At 38.2% G+C, this 19,309-nt stretch overlaps 1 protein-coding gene across 3 annotated transcripts in view; it reads left to right on the plus strand.

Annotated features, from left to right (window-relative positions):
* The window catches only part of LOC126481650 (peripheral plasma membrane protein CASK), a 650,466-nt gene that overhangs the window by 499,343 nt on the left and 131,814 nt on the right, over positions 1–19,309 (plus strand). For 2 of the 3 annotated variants that reach the window (XM_050105572.1, XM_050105588.1), the window contains exon 5: positions 649–678. The exons of the other annotated variant lie outside the window; for it this stretch is intronic. In XM_050105572.1, coding sequence (XP_049961529.1) covers positions 649–678 — 30 coding nt within the window. The remainder of the gene's footprint in view (positions 1–648; positions 679–19,309) is intronic. 3 annotated transcript variants of the gene reach the window in all.

Genomic DNA, 19,309 nt, shown 5'->3' on the forward strand with positions numbered 1-19,309 from the left:
ATTTCTGTGGCTTTTTCTTACTATGCATAAAGCTACAAGGCATCTTAGCTGGCACAAGAAACAATTATTTATGTATCCTGCAGTAAAGCTCCTTGTTTCTGAAAGAAATTTGTATTGTTTAGAGTGCAGGAGTGCATGATTGCCCATTATTCTTTAATATCTAATTCCTTTTTAGAAACACTGCTTTATATTTAACACATAAATTTCACACAGCAGGTCATACCTTGCCATTATTACTGCAGTGCTTAACACAAACTCTGCCAAAATTAACACACTTGTAATTTCTGCAAGTCATATTATGTGAGGATAATTATAGAATTCCACAAAGAAAACACAAGTTCGCTCCTTAGAAAACAGCATAATCAGCTCTTGAATTTGGGAAAAAATTATTGTTGAGTGACACAATTCAAAAGTGCTCTTTCTACTGATATAATGCAGAAATGGTGGCAAGTGTGAATTGTAATGTGTAAGTTTAAACTCAGAACATTTATGTTTATCTAAAGTTCGTGATTTATTTTATGTGATTTTATAAACAAATAATTAATACTAATTAACATACAAACTATAATTACTTAATCTTCCAAACAACTAAATTTATGAATTAGATTTTTAATTAAATGTTTTTCCTTTTTTCCTATCACACTATAGTTGTTCAGGATTAGGCCTCTGCCAGTATTAGTAAGTATATCTTTGCATCTGGTGTGATGTTCCATAGCCTCTTTTACCAGTTAGTTCTGACTTTGCATGAACAAAAACCCTCCTAGTTACATATGTATATTCTCAGAACACCTGTTTTTCAGGTAGATTTTTAACTAATTGCTTATATTGTTTTCCCAATGGCCCAAATTTTTTATTGCCTATATGTTAAGTTGGCATGTCTTGTGTAATGTTCTTCAGTAGAATCTGTGTTGGGAATTTCTTTAAGTTGTAAATATTTGTCAAAACTACAAGCAAAATTACATAGCATATCTACAAAACTGCATTTTGTTTAGTATTTTTTCAAGATTGCATTTTTTGGAAGCAATTATTAAAATGGTATGTGTATTATATAACACACCCTCTTGAGACAATATGTCAACCCTCATACTGTTTATCAGCAATATGATTCCATTCTGATGGACTAGCTTAGTCACAACTATTTTCTTTATTATTTTACAAGCAATAAGTGGCATTGATATTGAAATTTTCATATTTTGGATTTCTTAAACTAACAGTAGCAATGCAGAAGGTGCAGTTGTCCGCTAATAGGTGCACAAACTGAGATGCAAATATCTTGAAGATTAATGATCTACAGTTGTTATTTGAAATAAATGTTCATCCAAGATGTACAATTTATGAGAAACCTAAACAACACATACAGATACATTAGTTGTCTGTTGGATTATGGGACCAATGATTTACAGTTATGCTCATTTTGAAACTGTTTTAAATGTTTTGAAATAAAATGGTTTTTTGATCTCTGAGGTCACTGTCAGGTGCTGAAACAGACATTGCAGCTTCCAAGAAGTATGCACAGGTGTAGTGCGTGCGTGTGTGTGTGTGTGTGTGTGTGTGTGTGTGTGTGTGTGTGTGTGTGTGTGTGTGTTTGTGAGAGAGAGAGAGAGAGAGAGAGAGAGAGAGAAAGTGTAACAGCCTTGCACTACTAAATAGTGCTGTGACAAAATTTTGCTATTAATGGTCAGAAGCATGTCAAGATATGCAGGAAGTTTGTGATGATGGCTCGCTTTACTGTAAAATTGTGTTTGGCATTTAAAGAGGGAAGGAGCCCCCAGAATTAGCCGCATACTGAATCATTGGAAAGGAAAGCTTTTGCCCATGACAGTCAAGTAACCAATAAGTTTCTTGCTATTAGGCATGTCAGTATATAAGTTCATGAGAAAGGCTACTAGTGTGTAGCCATTGTATATAGTCTAATTCATATTAAAAAGTAATAAATAGTTATACCCAAAATATTGTAAGAGTGGTTGGAGAATTTGCAGTTCAGTTTCAGTAAATGCTGTTTACTATTGGCATACCTTAATTAAGAAACTAGATCCATAAAATAACATTACAGTTAAATTAATATTTTACATTTTGCAGATAACTGTCATTACTGTAGAATATTGAGGTGTGGGTACCACCCTGCACATTTTTTTAAATTGCTTTCATTGTATATGAATTGCAAGGAGCAAAAAAATGTTTGGATGATGACTCATATGGTTTGCCATTGTTTATGTTGTGTGGGTTTGTAAATGGTTCTTTTTAGTGACCTGCAGTTACATGACTTATTCACTAATTATGATGGTAAATTTCCCAGAAAGTGAAAGGTTCTTGTGCATAAATAGTAAATTCTGATTGTGGCTTGTGCATATGTAAGCTACGTTACATGCATTTTTTCATATTTTAAGAACCAAAGAGCAAAGGAAAATATCCAAGGATTATGGAAATCGAGTAAATATGTGTATACTTGACACACTGCTTTGGTTTCGTGTTATATATTTTGTATTTGCTCTTGACTACATCTCTGATGTAAACATTTTGTCCCAGACATAATCTATGTGAAGTATTAACAACCTTTGGTCTGTTACACCAGTCCTCATGAGTGCAGTTTTTTGGCAACTTCACGCTCATCTCTACTTCTAAAACACAATCCTCAAACAGCTAAAATATGAACAGAGTACTCAGCTTTCCTTGACTAGTGTCAGTTGAATAAAATTCTTCTGACTGATAGGCTGTCACATTACGTATCACTAAAATAACTAAAAAATCAATGTTTCAGTGTTCTGCCAGCCAGGGTGGCCGAGCTGTTCTAGGCGCTACAGCCTGGAACCGCGCGACCGCTACGGTCGCAGGTTCGAATCCTGCCTCAGGCATGGATGTGTGTGATGTCCTTAGGTTAGTTAGGTTTAATTAGTTCTAAGTTCTAGGGGACTGACGACCTTAGGAGTTAAGTCCCATAGTGCTCAGAGCCATTTGAACCATTTTTCAGTGGTCTTTACAGCAGTTTTCTTCACACTGCTGCAGGGCAACTAAACTACTTTTAAAAGGCACTCATTCCTTCTCACTCGTGTTGTAAGTGACAACTGCACCAACAGGAAAGGCATCCAGCCACAGAATAAAAGTAAAAATAACTCCTAGATCATGGAAAATTGCTGACAGCAGACTAGCAGAAATGGACAGTGGATGACTGGCAGCAAGTGAATGGAGTGATGAATCATGCTATACCATGTGACAGTTCACTGAAGGTGTTTGTTTGGGTTTCTTGAATGCCTATAGAACATTAGTGGACACCAGAGAGAGAGAGAGAGAGAGAGAGAGAGAGAGAGAGAGAGAGAGATATCCCAGATACTTGGGAAGTTTTTGCTTAATTGTGTGTTTGAGAGGTCGCAGATCGTAAAACTGATTTCAGTAATATCCCATCACTTGCAGGGATTTTTGTAAAATGAAAATAAATTTTTAATAAAAACATTTATTTGTTACAGTCAACAAAATGTATTATATTTTCTTACAGCTAATAAAAAAAAGTCTAATTTATACACAAATTGTAGGTCTACTTTTTTTTTTTTTTGGAAATATTCTCTTCTTCTCTGCATTCATTTCTGAATTCCTTATCTGGTTTCTGGATTGAGCATCCAACAGTAGTCAGCTAACATAATGGTATCCCATCTTCCTTCATAACTCCTTTTGTTGTCATAGACTTCATGTGGAATCATTCATCCTGTTCTTCACTGCAAGCCCCCAATTTTTCTGGAAAGTAGTCAGTATGGGAGAGTAAAAAAATGAATTTCTATGCTCATGTTGCATCCCTTAGCTTCAATAGTTGCCAGCACATTTTATAATGATTTTGTAGTCGGGATCCCTAGTATTTCTCAAAAAGTTGTGCACTACATTCTTGAAAGAGTCCCACACTTCTTTTTTTCCCATTGTTTCCAGAAAAGGAATCAGATAAAAGATTTTTTACGTTGGGACCAGTGAAAACTACCTCTGTCTACATGACTTCAGACTGTTTCTGGTACTTAGAATACAGATATCTGAAACAAAGCCCATCTATTGCCAGTGATTTGAAAACTGCTTTATAAGCCCCAATTTAATATGAAGAGGTGGTAATAAAACTTTTCCTGGTGGAATAAATGTTGTATTGATTACTTTTTCCCAATTTGCCCAGTCAGTTTTTGTGTGGTGCAGTTGTCTGGCACTACTATCCCGTAAACAAAGAAAGCAAGGATATTTTGTATAATCCCCTGCTGACTAAAAAAACATCATTAGTATTTTGAAATCTCTACAAACCATCCATTGATGCATGTAACATTTGATTTTTTCAAGAACCATAATGAAGTCATTATAGTTTTCTTGCACATGAAACAAATGTTCCATAGGAAGAGATACAAATAAGTTTCCTTTTGCAGCAAGACTGCTTTGAGGCAAGTTTTCAAAGAACCAGTGGATATGCATCTTTCTGGTGAAGCATGTTTAATTTCAGCACACATCGTGAGCCCATGAACAATCATTACAATAAACCAGATTGCCCTCCTTAGGAAATGACAGAGTCAATTCTGTCTGTCAATGCCTGTACTAACATGAAAATGAGGTCACAGATGATAACTAGTTTTTCGTTTCAGCCTTGATTCTAGCAATTTGACAGCATCTTTTATAAAACCTAGGTCTCTTACTAAGTCGTTCAGCTCACTCTAAGAAAAAATTTGAGGTCTCTACCAACAATAAAATCTGAGCTAGATTCATTCTGGGAAGTGGATGTATCTGAGTTCTCTGACTCACTCTGGATGTCATCTGAATTAGAACGTAGCTGTGGAGCTGATATTTCATACCCATGAAACACTGAATGAACAGCTGAGTCAGGGTCGAGGTAAGATTTTTTGTTCCTTTTCTGTATTAAATCCTTTCACATCTACCGAGCAGAAGTAGCAGAGGGTTGTTTTATTTTTCTGTTCGTGTCATATCATAGCAGTGCCAAAACAAAATGAGATTTCTTACCCAATAAACCAGAAACAAAGATCTTCCTCATAACTTCTGTGCACCTTATGTTTAACCCAAGCTTTGTCTTGATCTCCAAGATTCAATCTGAAATTCACAAAATAAACTTCCTTCAAAAAAATCACAAATTTTTCTTTGTTGATCTTTTACTGTGTATTCACCACGAGCATAACAAAAGCAGTCGGGTTGAAATTACACAACCTCTGTAAGCCAGATTCCAGAAACAAAAACACAGGCACAGTAGTGTTTAAATGCTGGATATAAAGTGAGTGTGGTGTTAGATAGCTACTGAGATATTGCAGTAGATGGCTAGTGAGATACTGAACTTAATTAGCTCACTGAAACATCATCTAATAACATGTTGTTACAGATAACACATCGAAACATGTTCAACATCACCAGTAATATTACTTACAGTAAACTAATTTCACATGTTTAGACACAGTCATGTGACCTTCCTCCTAATGAAAAAAAAAACTACTTTATCCACCTCCTCCTACCACTACCCTCCTTCAACGAGTAACAACTTTTTTTTCATTTATTGTCAAGTCCAGCATTAATTGATAGATTTAATGTGTTAAATTATAAAGAGAATATTAAAGTTTAAGTTACTCAGGAATTTTATGCTAAATATAAACAAAAACCTGTGTTAAAAAAAAGCTGACATATTGGAACTTTTTTGGGGATTTTTTTCATTTCACCACATTGAAATCTATAAGAAAGTGTATAAAAAGGTCCTATGCAGTTTTTTACCTGTGTTATGTTTAGCTAATGATGTGGCTCAGTAGGTAAGTGCTAAACTGTGAATACAGATGACCATGGATTGGATCACCAATTGGTCCCAGTACTTTTTTCTCCCGCTGCTTACATCTTTTGCCTCAGACAATGATTTTGGGATAAAGATAACATTATCATTTCATGCCAGAATGGTTACCAGACATGTAGTAGTATGGCTTATTGTTCTGCAAAAATAATGATTTTGAGTCAGTTATGAGTTTACTGTCATTGAATTTTTTAAAAATATTATTGGTCAGAGCCAATATTTTTTTACTTGTTGTATCAGAAAACATGTATGTCATCGTTCTTAATTTATTTTTCCTGCTTTCTATGTCTAAACTAACAATATTCCTGTTGCTTTACACTCATCAGCAACCTTCAGACTTATCTATATGTTTCTAACAGTTGTATCATATAAGTTTCATCCTCGTAGAAAACAAAGAATGATTGTATTCTACTAAACATAAAGCAGATTCACTATTATGAATTTGAACATACATTAACATGGTAATTTCTGAAGATTTCTATGTCTAAATGTCTCAAAAACTTGTTACAGAAATAGAATGGCGTCAACTTGACCAAGGTATTTGAATTTCATGTCCAACCAAAGGAGTCAGATTCTGACTGAAATTGTGTGAAACCTACACATGAGGAAGATTCACCCTGTGATAGCACTGTAATGTTGAGTGGTGCTGAGTTATGCAGTTGTTCAGTGGCAATTTATTCTGACTGAAAGCTTGGTTGTGACACATTGTTTTATCACTGGGGTTTCTGTTATATTTAATTTTTGATTTACTATCCTTTTGGAATAATTTTATGTACTTGGTCTGGCATTTGTCTGAGAACTGGAGGAAACTAGCAGAAAAATCTTCTGCAAGGACTGTTGTTCAGCTCTTCTTGTTTCTGTTCTTTTGTCATTTGTTGTAGTTTGGATTCCATTTTTGAGTTAGATCTGCATAATAAGAGCATTGCTAAGGTTGGTTGTAAGGTGGGAACAGAGTATGGAGAGGCTGTTTGGAATCATGCCATAACAAAACCACACCTTTAGTGCAATAGCTGATAATAGATTCTAGTCCATTGCTGAATGTTGTAATCAGAGCAATCTTTTTTCCTTGTTCTGCTTGGACATTGTCTGTCTATATTTGTATATTTTCCTTTTTTCGTGTTTATTTTATTCTCTCTTCTATCTTTTGTATTTTATGTCTCTTTTAAGAATATAGGTCACATTTTTAAGTTGGCAGTTAACAAGACTAGGGTGAACACAGTAAGGTGGGTAGTAAGCAACATTTCAGTATTAAAAGTGTCAAGATACCATGTGGCATAAAAGCCTATCGTGTCATTCTGCCACATCTGTCTCTCAGATGTGGACTTTGGGTATACACTGGATGTTAGTTAGTTAGTTAGTTACATCTTCCATTGATCAGTCTCACGGTAACAGTTACGATGTGGAACATGTCAAGTGCATAAGAAATGTGCACATGAGTCAAGGTTTTTTTTATTTTAATTTTTTTTAAGCTTAAAATTTTTGTTACCTACCTCACTCCCTTAAATGGCACAAAATGCATATATTATACCTGTAGATTTATTTATTCCTATTCAAGAATTCATCTATGGTACAGGAGGAGTTGTAAATGAGATATGATATTAATTTATTTTTGAAACTATTACTGCTGACTGTCAGACATTTTATTTCATCTGGTAATTTATCAAAAAGTTTTACAGCATCATATTTTACTTCTTTCTGTACCAAAGATAGGTTAAATAGAGAATAGTGTAAGTCTGTCTGTCTTCTGGTATTATAATCATGAATATCACTGTTGTTTTCAAACTGGCCCATGTTGTTGAAAACAAATTTCATTACTGAGTAAATGTACCGTGAGGCTGCTATAAGAATTCCTAACCTTTTCAACAGGTGCCTACAAGATGTGCGACTATGAGCCCCACACATTATTCTAACCACTTTCTTTTGAGCAGTCAATACTTTTTGCCTAAATCTTGAGTTACTCCAAAATATTATTCTGTATGACATCAGAGAGTGAAAATATTCAAAGTATGTTAGCTTACTAATTTCTATATCCTCAAAATTGGCAATTATTCTGATTGCAAAAGTTGCTGAACCTAGTCACTTTAGGAGACCCAAAATATGAATTTTCCAATTAAGTTTCTTGTCTATATGTACACCCAAAACTTAGTATGCTCGTATGCTCTACCCTGGATACTGACTTCTGTTTATGTGCTATATTTATTGAAGGAACTTTACTCCATGCAGAAGAAAATTTGATGTACTGTGTTTATTCAAAGTTCAGAATGAGCCCATTCGCAGAAAACCAATCGATAACTTTTCCAAAGACATTATTTGTGTAATTTTCTATTGGAGTTTCTTTTCCTGGATTAATAATGATGCTTGTATCATCATCAAACAGTGTCTATTTAGCGTCTTGTTTCAGATATGAAGGGAGGCCATTCCCATGTATCCAAAACAGAAGGGGACCTATGATTGAACCCCGTGGAACACCTAATGTAATTTCACCCCTGTTAGATGTAGTGAGAAACTTCCTTAAATCACTTGAACCATATAAAGAAAATTTTTGCTTCCTGTGCTGTAGATATGACTTAAACCACTCATATGCTGTTCCACTTACACCATAGAATTGTAATTTCTGTAACACAATGACATGATTCACTCAATCAAATTCTTTGGATAAGTCACAGGAAATTCCTTTTGGTGACATTTTACTGTTTAAAGACTCTGTTATGTGGGAAGTTAAATTGTGTATTGCTGTCTCTGTGGAGCAGCATTTTTGAAATCCAAACTATGATTTACGAAGTATCCCATTGCTGTTGAGATGGCTAACCATTCTTGAATACATTACTTTCTCAACAATTTCTGAAAATGCTGTAAGCAAGAGTAATGACCGGTAATTATTGACATCTGTGGTGTCCCCTTTTTTGTAGAGAGTCTTGACAATGGCATATTTTAACCTGTCTGGGGAAATACTGCTCCACATTGTTTTAATATCTCGTTAGGGATGTCATCTACTCCAACAGAACATTTATTTTTAAAAGATTTAATGATTTTCATTATTTCACGAGAGGTTGTTAGATGAAAATTAATCTGACAAGTATTTCTCAAAACTGACTCTCCCATGTACTGCTTGGCTTTTTCTTTTGAACTATTCTCACCAATTTTTTCACCTACACTTAGGAAATTGTTGTTAAATGCATTATTTACTTCTGCACTGTTGGTTAAGATGGTCTAATTCTCTTTCATAGTAATAGTACCTACCCCAGTGATTACTTTTCCTGTCTCTCTTGTAACACCATTCCACATTGATTTAATTTTATTGTCTGAGTTGTTAATTTCATCTCTAATATACATACATATGTTATGATTTTCTGACAACTTTTCTCAGTATGTTACAATAATTTTTATAGTGTATAATTACTTCTGAGTCTGTACTAATTCTTGCTGTCCCATGCAATTTTTATTTCTTTCTGAAGACACTTTAATACCTATAGTAGTACAAGGTTTCTTTGAAAACTGTTTGGTACTAAATTTAGTAATTTTTTTGGGGCAACATTGTTCAAAAAGGGATATAAATTTATCAAGAAAAATGTTGCATTTATCATTAGCATTTGTCTCATTATATACATCTCTCCAATCAACATTTCTTAATCTTTCTCAGAAGTGCTCTGTAGATACCGGGTTGACCAGCCTTACACTTTTACTTAATGGTCTCTGAACTGTACACCCTGCTAGCTTTTGTAAGTTAATCAGTTGGGCATCATGATAAACCATTTATCACAGGGAAAGCAAGTATTAGTTTTTCATCCTCTTCTTGTGTAAATACATTATCTATTAGAGGACTAGTGTTTTGAGTTATATGTGTAGGGGAGTTGATCGCTTATTCTAAGTTATATGCCATTAATAAAACTTCTAGTCCACTTTTACTATCTGAATTTCTGAGACATTTTACATTGAAATCACCACAGATTAATAACTCCTACTTTTTGTCTGACAAACAGCATAATAGAGTGTCAAACTTTTTTATGAATAGCTCCCGATCTCCTAATGGGGACTTGTACACTGTTGCCAATGTCAACACTACATTATCTAGCTGTAGTTCACATGAACAAACTTCAGAGTGCTGATCAACACAAAATTTGCTTACTTCTACAGTTTTGTACTTATACCTTTGTTTTGTGTAAATGACAACTCCTCCTTTATCCATGCTAGACCTGCAAGTGTAAGATGCTAAATTATACCCATTTATACTGACACTTTACATCCCCACAGTTACATGGTGTTCAGGCAGATGAAGTATATAAATTTCATTCTTGTTTTTGAGATCACCTAAATGCACTGACAGCTCATCTACTTTATTTTTTATTCCCCTGACATTTTCATGAAGTAAATTGATACTACCCTTAGCTTTATCCCTATAGAGTGTATATGAAGCTTCTATTTTTCTTGAATGTTGTCTGTCTGGACTTTGGCTTTATCCTAAAAAACCTGTCTGCCTGGTCCCATTAACCACAGGAATCATCCCTTGTGTAACTGTGGCCCCCTTGTTAGTGATGGTTTTCATGTTAGTGCATGTATGACAGTGACAGTGACAGTGTTGCTGTTGGAATGTTCATTATGGCTGGAATATTGTGTTAAAACTGCTTGAAATAGTCTTGAAGCTTTTCACTATTGTGGCAGGATATGACTGGCCTACAGCTGCAATCTTCATTATATAAGGATAAAAAAATTAGCCATGCAGCCACTAAAAAAAGATATGAACTACAAATGACTTCCAAGTATACTTCTGAATTTACTGATGGCAAATGTGATGTCCATGCCTAGTTGATGTTTGATCAAGATATGTAAAATCCAGGTAAGATCATCAGTACACATTCAAGAATGAGTCTTTCATTCTACATCTACATCTACATCTACATTTATTCTCCACAAGCCACCGAACGGTGTGTGGCGGAGGGCACTTTACGTGCCACTGTCATTACCTCCCTTTCCTGTTCCAGTTGCGTATGGTTTGCGGGAAGAACGACTGTCTGAAAGCCTCCATGCGCGCTTGAATCTCTCTAATTTTACATTCGTGATCTCCTCGGGAGGTATAAGTAGGGGGAAGCAATATATTCGATACCTCATCCAGAAACGCACCCTCTCGAAACCTGGCGAGCAAGCTACACCGCGATGCAGAGCGCCTCTCTTGTAGAATCTGCCAATTGAGTTTGTTAAACATCTCCGTAGCGCTATCACGGTTACCAAATAACCCTGTGACGAAACGCGCCGCTCTTCTTTGGATCTTCTCTATCTCCTCCGTCAACCCGATCTGGTACGGATCCCACACTGATGAGCAATACTCAAGTATAGGTCGAACAAGTGCTTTGTAAGCCACCTCCTTTGTTGATGGACTACATTTTCTAAGGACTCTCCCAATGAATCTCAACCTGGTACCCGCCTTACCAACAATTAATTTTATATGATCATTCCACTTCAAATAGTTCCGCACGCATACTCCCAGATATTTTACAGAAGTTACTGCTACCACTGTTTGTTCCGCTATCATATACTCATACAATAAAGGATCCTTCTTTCTATGTATTCGCAATACATTACATTTGTCTATGTTAAGGGTCAGTTGCCACTCCCTGCACCAAGTGCCTATCCGCTGCAGATCTTCCTGCATTTCGCTACAATTTTCTAATGCTGCAACTTCTCTGTATACTACAGCATCATCCGCGAAAAGCCGCATGGGACTTCCAACACTATCTACTAGGTCATTTATATATATTGTGAAAAGCAATGGTCCCATAACACTCCCCTGTGGCACGCCAGAGGTTACTTTAACGTCTGTAGGCGTCTTTCCATTGACAACAACATGCTGTGTTCTGTTTGCTAAAAACTCTTCAATCCAGCCACACAGCTGGTCTGATATTCCGTACGCTCTTACTTTGTTTATCAGGCGACAGTGCGGAACTGTATCGAACGCCTTCCGGAAGTCAAGAAAAATAGCATCTACCTGGGAGCCTATATCTAATATTTTCTGGGTCTCATGAACAAATAAAGCGAGTTGGGTCTCACACGATCGCTGTTTCCGGAATCCATGTTGATTCCTACATAGTAGATTCTGGGTTTCCAAAAACGACATGATACTCAAGCAAAAAACATGTTCTAAAATTCTACAACAGATTGACGTAAGAGATATATGGCCAATAGTTTTGCGCATCTGCTCGACGACCCTTCTTGAAGACTGGAACTACCTGTGCTCTTTTCCAATCATTTGGAACCTTCCGTTCCTCTAGAGACTTGCGGTACACGGCTGTTAGAAGGGGGGCAAGTTCTTTCACGTACTCTGTGTAGAATCGAATTGGTATCCCGTCAGGTCCAGCGGACTTTCCTCTGTTGAGTGATTCCAGTTGCTTTTCTATTCCTTGGACACTTATTTCGATGTCAGCCATTCTTTCGTTTGTGCGAGGATTTAGAGAAGGAACTGCAGTGCGGTCTTCCTTTGTGAAACAGCTTTGGAAAAAGGTGTTTAGTATTTCAGCTTTACGTGTGTCATCCTCTGTTTCAATGCCATCATCATCCCGGAGTGTCTGGATATGCTGTTTCGAGCCACTTACTGATTTAACGTAAGACCAGAACTGCCTAGGATTTTCTGTCAAGTCGGTACATAGAATTTTACTTTCGAATTCACTGAACGCTTCACGCATAGCCCTCCTTACGCTAACTTTGAAATCGTTTAGCTTCTATTTGTCTGAGAGGCTTTGGCTGCATTTAAACTTGGAGTCGAGCTCTCTTTGCTTTCGCAGTAGTTTCCTAACTTTGTTGTTGTACCACGGTGGGTTTTTCCCATCCCTCACAGTTTTACTCGGCACGTACCTGTCTAAAACGCATTTTACGATTGCCTTGAACTTTTTCCATAAACACTCAACATTGTCAGTGTTGGGACAGAAATTTTCGTTTTGATCTGTTAGGTAGTCTGAAATCAGCCTTCTATTACTCTTGCTAAACAGATAAACCTTCCTCCCTTTTTTTTATATTCCTACTAACTTCCATATTCAGGGATGCTGCAACGGCCTTATGATCACTGATTCCCTGTTCTGTACATACAGAATCGAAAAGTTCGGGTCTGTTTGTTATCAGTAGGTCCAAGATGTTATCTCCACGAGTCGGTTCTCTGTTTAATTGCTCGAGGCAATTTTCGGATAGTGCACTCAGTATAATGTCACTCGATGCTCTGTCCCTACCACCCATCCTAAACATCTGAGTGTCCCAGTCTATATCTGGTAAATTGAAATCTCCACCTAAGACTATAACATGCTGAGAAAATTTATGTGAAATGTATTCCAAATTTTCTCTCAGTTGTTCTGCCACTAATGCTGCTGAGTCGGGAGGTCGGTAAAAGGAGCCAATTACTAACCTAGCTCGGTTGTTGAGTGTAACCTCGACCCATAATAATTCACAGGAACTATCCACTTCTACTTCACTACAGGATAAGCTACTACTAACAGCGACGAACACTCCACCACCGGTTGCATGCAATCTATCCTTTCTAAACACCGTCTGTACCTTTGTAAAAATTTCGGCAGAATTTATCTCTGGCTTCAGCCAGCTTTCTGTACCTATAACGATTTCAGCTTCGGTGCTTTCTATCAACACTTGAAGTTCTGGTACTTTACCAACGCAGCTTCGACAGTTGACAATTACAATACCGATTGCTGCTTGGTCCCCGCATGTCCTGACTTTGCCCCGCACCCGTTGAGGCTGTTGCCCTTTCTGTACTTGCCCAAGGCCATCTAACCTAACCTAAAAAACCGCCCAGCCCACACCACACAACCCCTGCTACCCGTGTAGCGTGTAGTGGACTCCTGACCTATCCAGCAGAACCCGAAACCCCACCACCCTATGGCGCAAGTCGAGGAATCTGCACCCAACACGGTCGCAGAACCGTCTCAGCCTCTGATTCAGACCCTCCACTCGGCTCTGTACCAAAGGTCCGCAGTCAGTCCTGTCGACGATGCTGCAGATGGTGAGCTCTGCTTTCATCCCGCTAGCGAGACTGGCAGTATTCACCAAATCAGATAGCCGCCGGAAGCCAGAGAGGATTTCCTTGGATCCATAGCGACACACATCATTGGTGCTGACATGAGCGACCACCTGCAGATGGGTGCACCCTGTACCCTTCATGGCATCCGGAAGGACCCTTTCCACATCTGGAATGACTCCCCCCGGTATGCACACGGAGTGCACATTGGTTTTCTTCCCCTCTCTTGCTGCCATATCCCTAAGGGGCCCCACTACGCGCCTGACGTTGGAGCTCCCGACTACCAGCAAGCCCACCCTCTGCTACTGCCCGGATCTTGCAGACTGAGGGGCAACCTCTGGAACAGGACAAGCAGCCATGTCAGGCCGAAGATCAGTATCAGCCTGAAACAGAGGCTGAAACTGGTTCGTCAGACAAACTGGAGAGGCCTTCCGTTCAGCCCTCCGGAATGTCTTTCGCCCCCTGCCACACCTTGAGACGACCTCCCACTCTACCACAGGTGAGGGATCAGCCTCAATGCGGGCAGTATCCCGGGCAACCACAGTCGTAGTCTGATCGGGGGATGCGTGGGACGAGCTGGCTGTCCCCGACAAACCCCCATCCGGAACCCCACAGTGATGCCCATTGGCAACAGCCTCAAGCTGTGTGACCGAAGCCAACACTGCCTGAAGCTGGGAGCGAAGGGATGCCAACTCAGCCTGCATCCGAACACAGCAGTTGCAGTCCCTATCCATGCTAAAAACTGTTGTGCAAAGAAAGTCTGAACTAATCTACAGAGAGCGCAAACCAATCGGCACAAAATTTAAATGGTTATTAAAATACAAGATTGCCTAATTAATGCAGTAATGCTGCTATTTGCGCACTACTGACACTGCTCGGCGGCGGAAGGAGACTACGCGATTTTACACTATTCAGGTACTAAAACGCGATGCTTCAACTCTCAAATACTATAATACGCCCGAAATTTATGAATTAAACAATTCAAGTACCAAACACACGCAAATAAAGTAAGAATTAAACTATGTAACAAATGAGTGAGCTAGGAGTATACGACTTGCTGCTGCAGCTGCTTATCCAACGGCGGCACAGTGGAGTGTGCACTGTTTAGAAACTTAGCGAGAGATTAAGGTTTTGAGCTTGATTGGAACTCAAGCCCAGAACTTTGCCTTTTTATGGAATAAGCCACTTTTTTGAAAGACCTAAGTTTCACCTCCAATCATTATGAGGCCCAGAGACTTTTGAATACAAAACAAGCCAATTCCACATTATGTTTTTGGCTGTCTAATGTCAACACTATCTGTCCATGTACCTCAAAGTTTTGATTTCGGCATCTCTCAAGTTTTTTCCTTGGCATCATCATCTTGTTACTCAAGCCACACTGAATACACCAGTGATGATTGAAACTGTAGGGAAGAAAGATCAGGTTCACAACTACTGTAGCTGTAGTATATAACAAACTCTATACACTGTGTAATTTTATTTCTCATATGAGCTATGTTCGAGGTGTGTTCAAAAAATTTCAGAACTTTTTCCACAAAATTTTTCTACACTTACCTTTTACTTATGTCCATGGTTTCCTTTGAAATACTCTCCTCCACAATTTATACACCGCTACCAATGCTGTTTCCACTTTCGAAAGCAGTCTTAGTACACCTCTTGCTGGATCACATGAAGCACATCTGCAAATTTTCTTTTATCTTGTCCATCGTTGCAAATCTCCGTACTTTCAATGGCATTTTCAACTATGGGAATAAAAAAAAAAAGTCTGCAGAGTGTAGAGGATGAGGCAGCGCAGAGATTTTGTTTTTTTTGCAACAGTACGCACCAACAGGGATAATTGTTTGCAGCTGTTATCGTGATGCAAGAAGCATGAATTGTCTTGCCACGTTTCATGCCATTTACTTCTCGCATTTTCTCGCATCCATCGCAATGTGCCCATAGTACCATCAAGTAACAGTTTGTCCCTGTGACATGAATTCATGACAAATCAATCCTTCAAAGTCAAAGAAAACTATCAGCATGGTTTTGACAATTAGCTTGACCTGATGAGCTTTCTTTGGCCTTGGAGAAGCTTCAATCTCTTGGACAGTCAGTCTTCGATTGGCATACACAATTTTGCTGATGTCCCTGACCTGAGCATTGTCGGTAGACATCAAAGGGCGTCCTGAATGAGGGGCATCTTTAACTTCTGTCCGCCAATTTTTAAACTTTGTGAACCATTCGTAACACCTAATGTGGCTTAAGCACTCGTCACCGTAGGTTCCTGCAACATTTGGTGTGCCTCTGTAAAGGTTTCCTTGAGTTTCACAAAAAATTTAATGCTGACGCGTTGCTCCTCTAACTCTGCCATCTTGAATTTCGCTAATTGTGCGACACATTGATCTTCTCAATACAACATTGAACAATAACTAACAGATATACAACAGTGAAACTCCTGACAGTAATGCATTAAATGCAGGCATGTGCAGGGATGCCTACCGCATGTCGCTCCAACACACTACTGGTGGGAAATTATGAATGTTTAATGGTATTCTATGAACATGTATCTGGCATTTCTTTAATCAAAATTGAGATGATAATGTTTCACCTGTAGGTGTAGTAAGCATTGATAGAGAATTTGGACAAATGATAGTCACTGATATTGTGATACGATTATGAATATTTCTTCTATTTTCTGAAAGTATCAATATTGTAAGTGAATCAAAGAAGAATGTGGTGATATGATGTATATGTAATTGTAGGCTACTTACTTAGAAAATTTTGGGAGGGAGCATGGTTGTCTTGGCAAACATATTACTTACTCTAACAATGTAAGAAAAACCTTTCTTGTATAAATATATTACTTGCTATAATAACAGTATAAAAATCCATTACAGCAAAATACACCATATTGGTAACATATTTCTGTTGTCATGTGAACACAGGTAATAGTATTTATTTGCAGGTGAAAAACATGTAGATCACCCCCCCCCCCCCCACCCCCCACCACCACCACCCTTTCTTTTCAAGTGGCTATTCTGTGTTTTCAGATGTGCTAAAAGTATTTCCACTGAAACCCGAATTAATTCTGCATATGTAATTTCATACATTTATATTACTTGTCTAATGACACTTCTGACATGTAAAACAAGTATCTTTTAAAATAAAGAATACTTCTGTTTTCTGGAGATGTTTAGCATGATGATATTCCCCTAGGCTACATCTAATATTAGCAAATTTAAAATATTTGTGAAACTAATAAAAAACCAAACTGAATTGTAAATGATAACATTAGAGAATAAGTAGTTATACACAACATACTAGGTCTGTTCAGAGAATTCCAGAACTGTCCGCAGAATTTTTCTACACTTACCTTTTACTTATTGTGCGTGGTCTCCTTCAAAATGCTCTCCTCCACAATTGATATACCGCTCCCAACACATTTCCAAATCCAGGAGCAGTCTTGGTACGTCTCTTGCTGGAACGCATGAAGCGCCATCTGCAAATTTTCTTTTCTCTTGTCTATTGTTGCAAATCGTCATCTTTTCAATCGAGCCATCCCCTTTGGAAATAAAAAAGCAGTCCACAGGGGTGATGTCTGGAGAGTTTTTTGTGCATTAGTTACACACCAACAGGGATAAATGTGTGGGTATGTTAGCATGGTGCAAGATCCATGAATTGTCTCGCCACATTTCCAGTCGTTTCCTTCTCACATTTTCTCGCAAGCATTGCAGCACATCCTGATAGTACGATCGATTAACAGTTTGTCCCTGTGGCATGAATTTTGTTGATGTTCTTGACATGAGCATCTTTGGTAGACATTGAAGGTCGTCCTGGATGAGGGTCATCTTTAACGTCTGTCCAGCCATTTTTAAACCATGTGAACCATTCGTAACACCAAGTACGACTAAGTAAACATCACCATAGGCTTCCTGCATCATTTGGTAAGTCTCTGTAAAGGTTTCTTTGAGTTTCATGCAAAATGTAATGCAGACGCGTTGCTCCTCTAACTCTGCTATCTTGAAATTCGCAAACTGTGTGACACAACATGCTACTCAATACAGTACTGAACAATAATTAACAGACATACAACAATGAAACTTACGGCAGTTACACATTAAACACAGGCGTGTGCTGGGATGCCAGCTGTGTGTCGCTCCAACACAAAATTGTCACAAAATTATGAATGATCTGGAATTTTTTGAACAGGCCTCATATAATAATAATAATCATAATACCAATTAGAGGAAACAAAGAGAAAGCAGCATGAATGTCTACAAGGAACAAGTGAAAGCTTGACAACCACAACAAGCAATAAATTGCCTAATAGGAAAGTGAAGAAGAAGACTTTCAAACCAAATTCAAACCTCAAATACTTGCAACTTTTATGAAATTAATATGACAGTGTGAAGCCCCAGGTGGACTATCAAAAATAAAGTTTTAAGTAAACTTTTGGACACTGTCCTTACTCAGAGATAACAAAGAAACACACTTACACACATATGCAGCCAAGTTGTCCTGGAACTGCAGCTTCGATAAGATGACAGGGTGTTTCAGATGGAGAGAACAAGAGAAACAAAGAAGAAGGAAAGGTCAGAGAGGAGAAGAGAGGGTGAAGGGAATGAAGGATGAGAGATGGAACAGAGGAAGATGTAGATTATGTTGAGAAGAGAGGACGAAGGCCACAGAGGAGAAACAGTATGAGTGCAAAGTGATAGAGGAATAAACCAAACAGAGATGGTGGTGAGGTGGTGCCTGGGGTAAAAACGTATAGAACATATGAATTAGTGTGTAAGGGTTGGGGGCTAATATAGTTAGAGCTGAGGGGATTGGGGATCCAAGTAGCACAGATTTGAAACAGGCTTTGAAGTTGAGAATAGTTTACTGCTGGGTGGTCAGCTTTGCTTGTACCCATATGTTGACAGGGCCATTCATTTGGGTGGTCAGCTAGATGGTAGTCAGGCCTACATAAAAGGCTATTAAGAAGTTACAATGGAATGATATATAATTGTTGTAATTTCCGTTCCATGCTTCATAGTTCTTTAGTGGATACAGGAACGAGGACCAGATGTGGTTCATGGACAGAGAATTCAGATATTAATTTATTCTACATCTGATAACAAATAGTAAAAGTTATACTTAGCTTTGTTTGCTGAAGTTGCAGTGTCAGTTGCTAACAGTATATTTGAGTGTTTATACACACACACACACACACACACACACACACACACACACACACACACACACACACACACACAAAGACTGTCAGAAAGTAACGTTTCAGCAAAGAAAGCCTCCATCGGTAATTCGGAAATACACACACACACACACACACACACACACACACACACACATACACACACACGTGCGCGACCACAGTCTCAGGCTGCTGAGGACCAGGATGCGGCCTCAGCAGCCAGAGACTGAGGTCATGTGTGTGTGAATTGTGTTTGCGCATGCGTGCGTGTTTGGGTGTATGTGTTTTGTCTATTTCTGCTGATGGCCTTGTTGGCTGAAAGCTTTGTTTA

This window comes from Schistocerca serialis, chromosome 1 (genome assembly GCF_023864345.2).
Source record: "Schistocerca serialis cubense isolate TAMUIC-IGC-003099 chromosome 1, iqSchSeri2.2, whole genome shotgun sequence".
Taxonomy (NCBI): Eukaryota; Metazoa; Arthropoda; class Insecta; order Orthoptera; family Acrididae; genus Schistocerca; species Schistocerca serialis.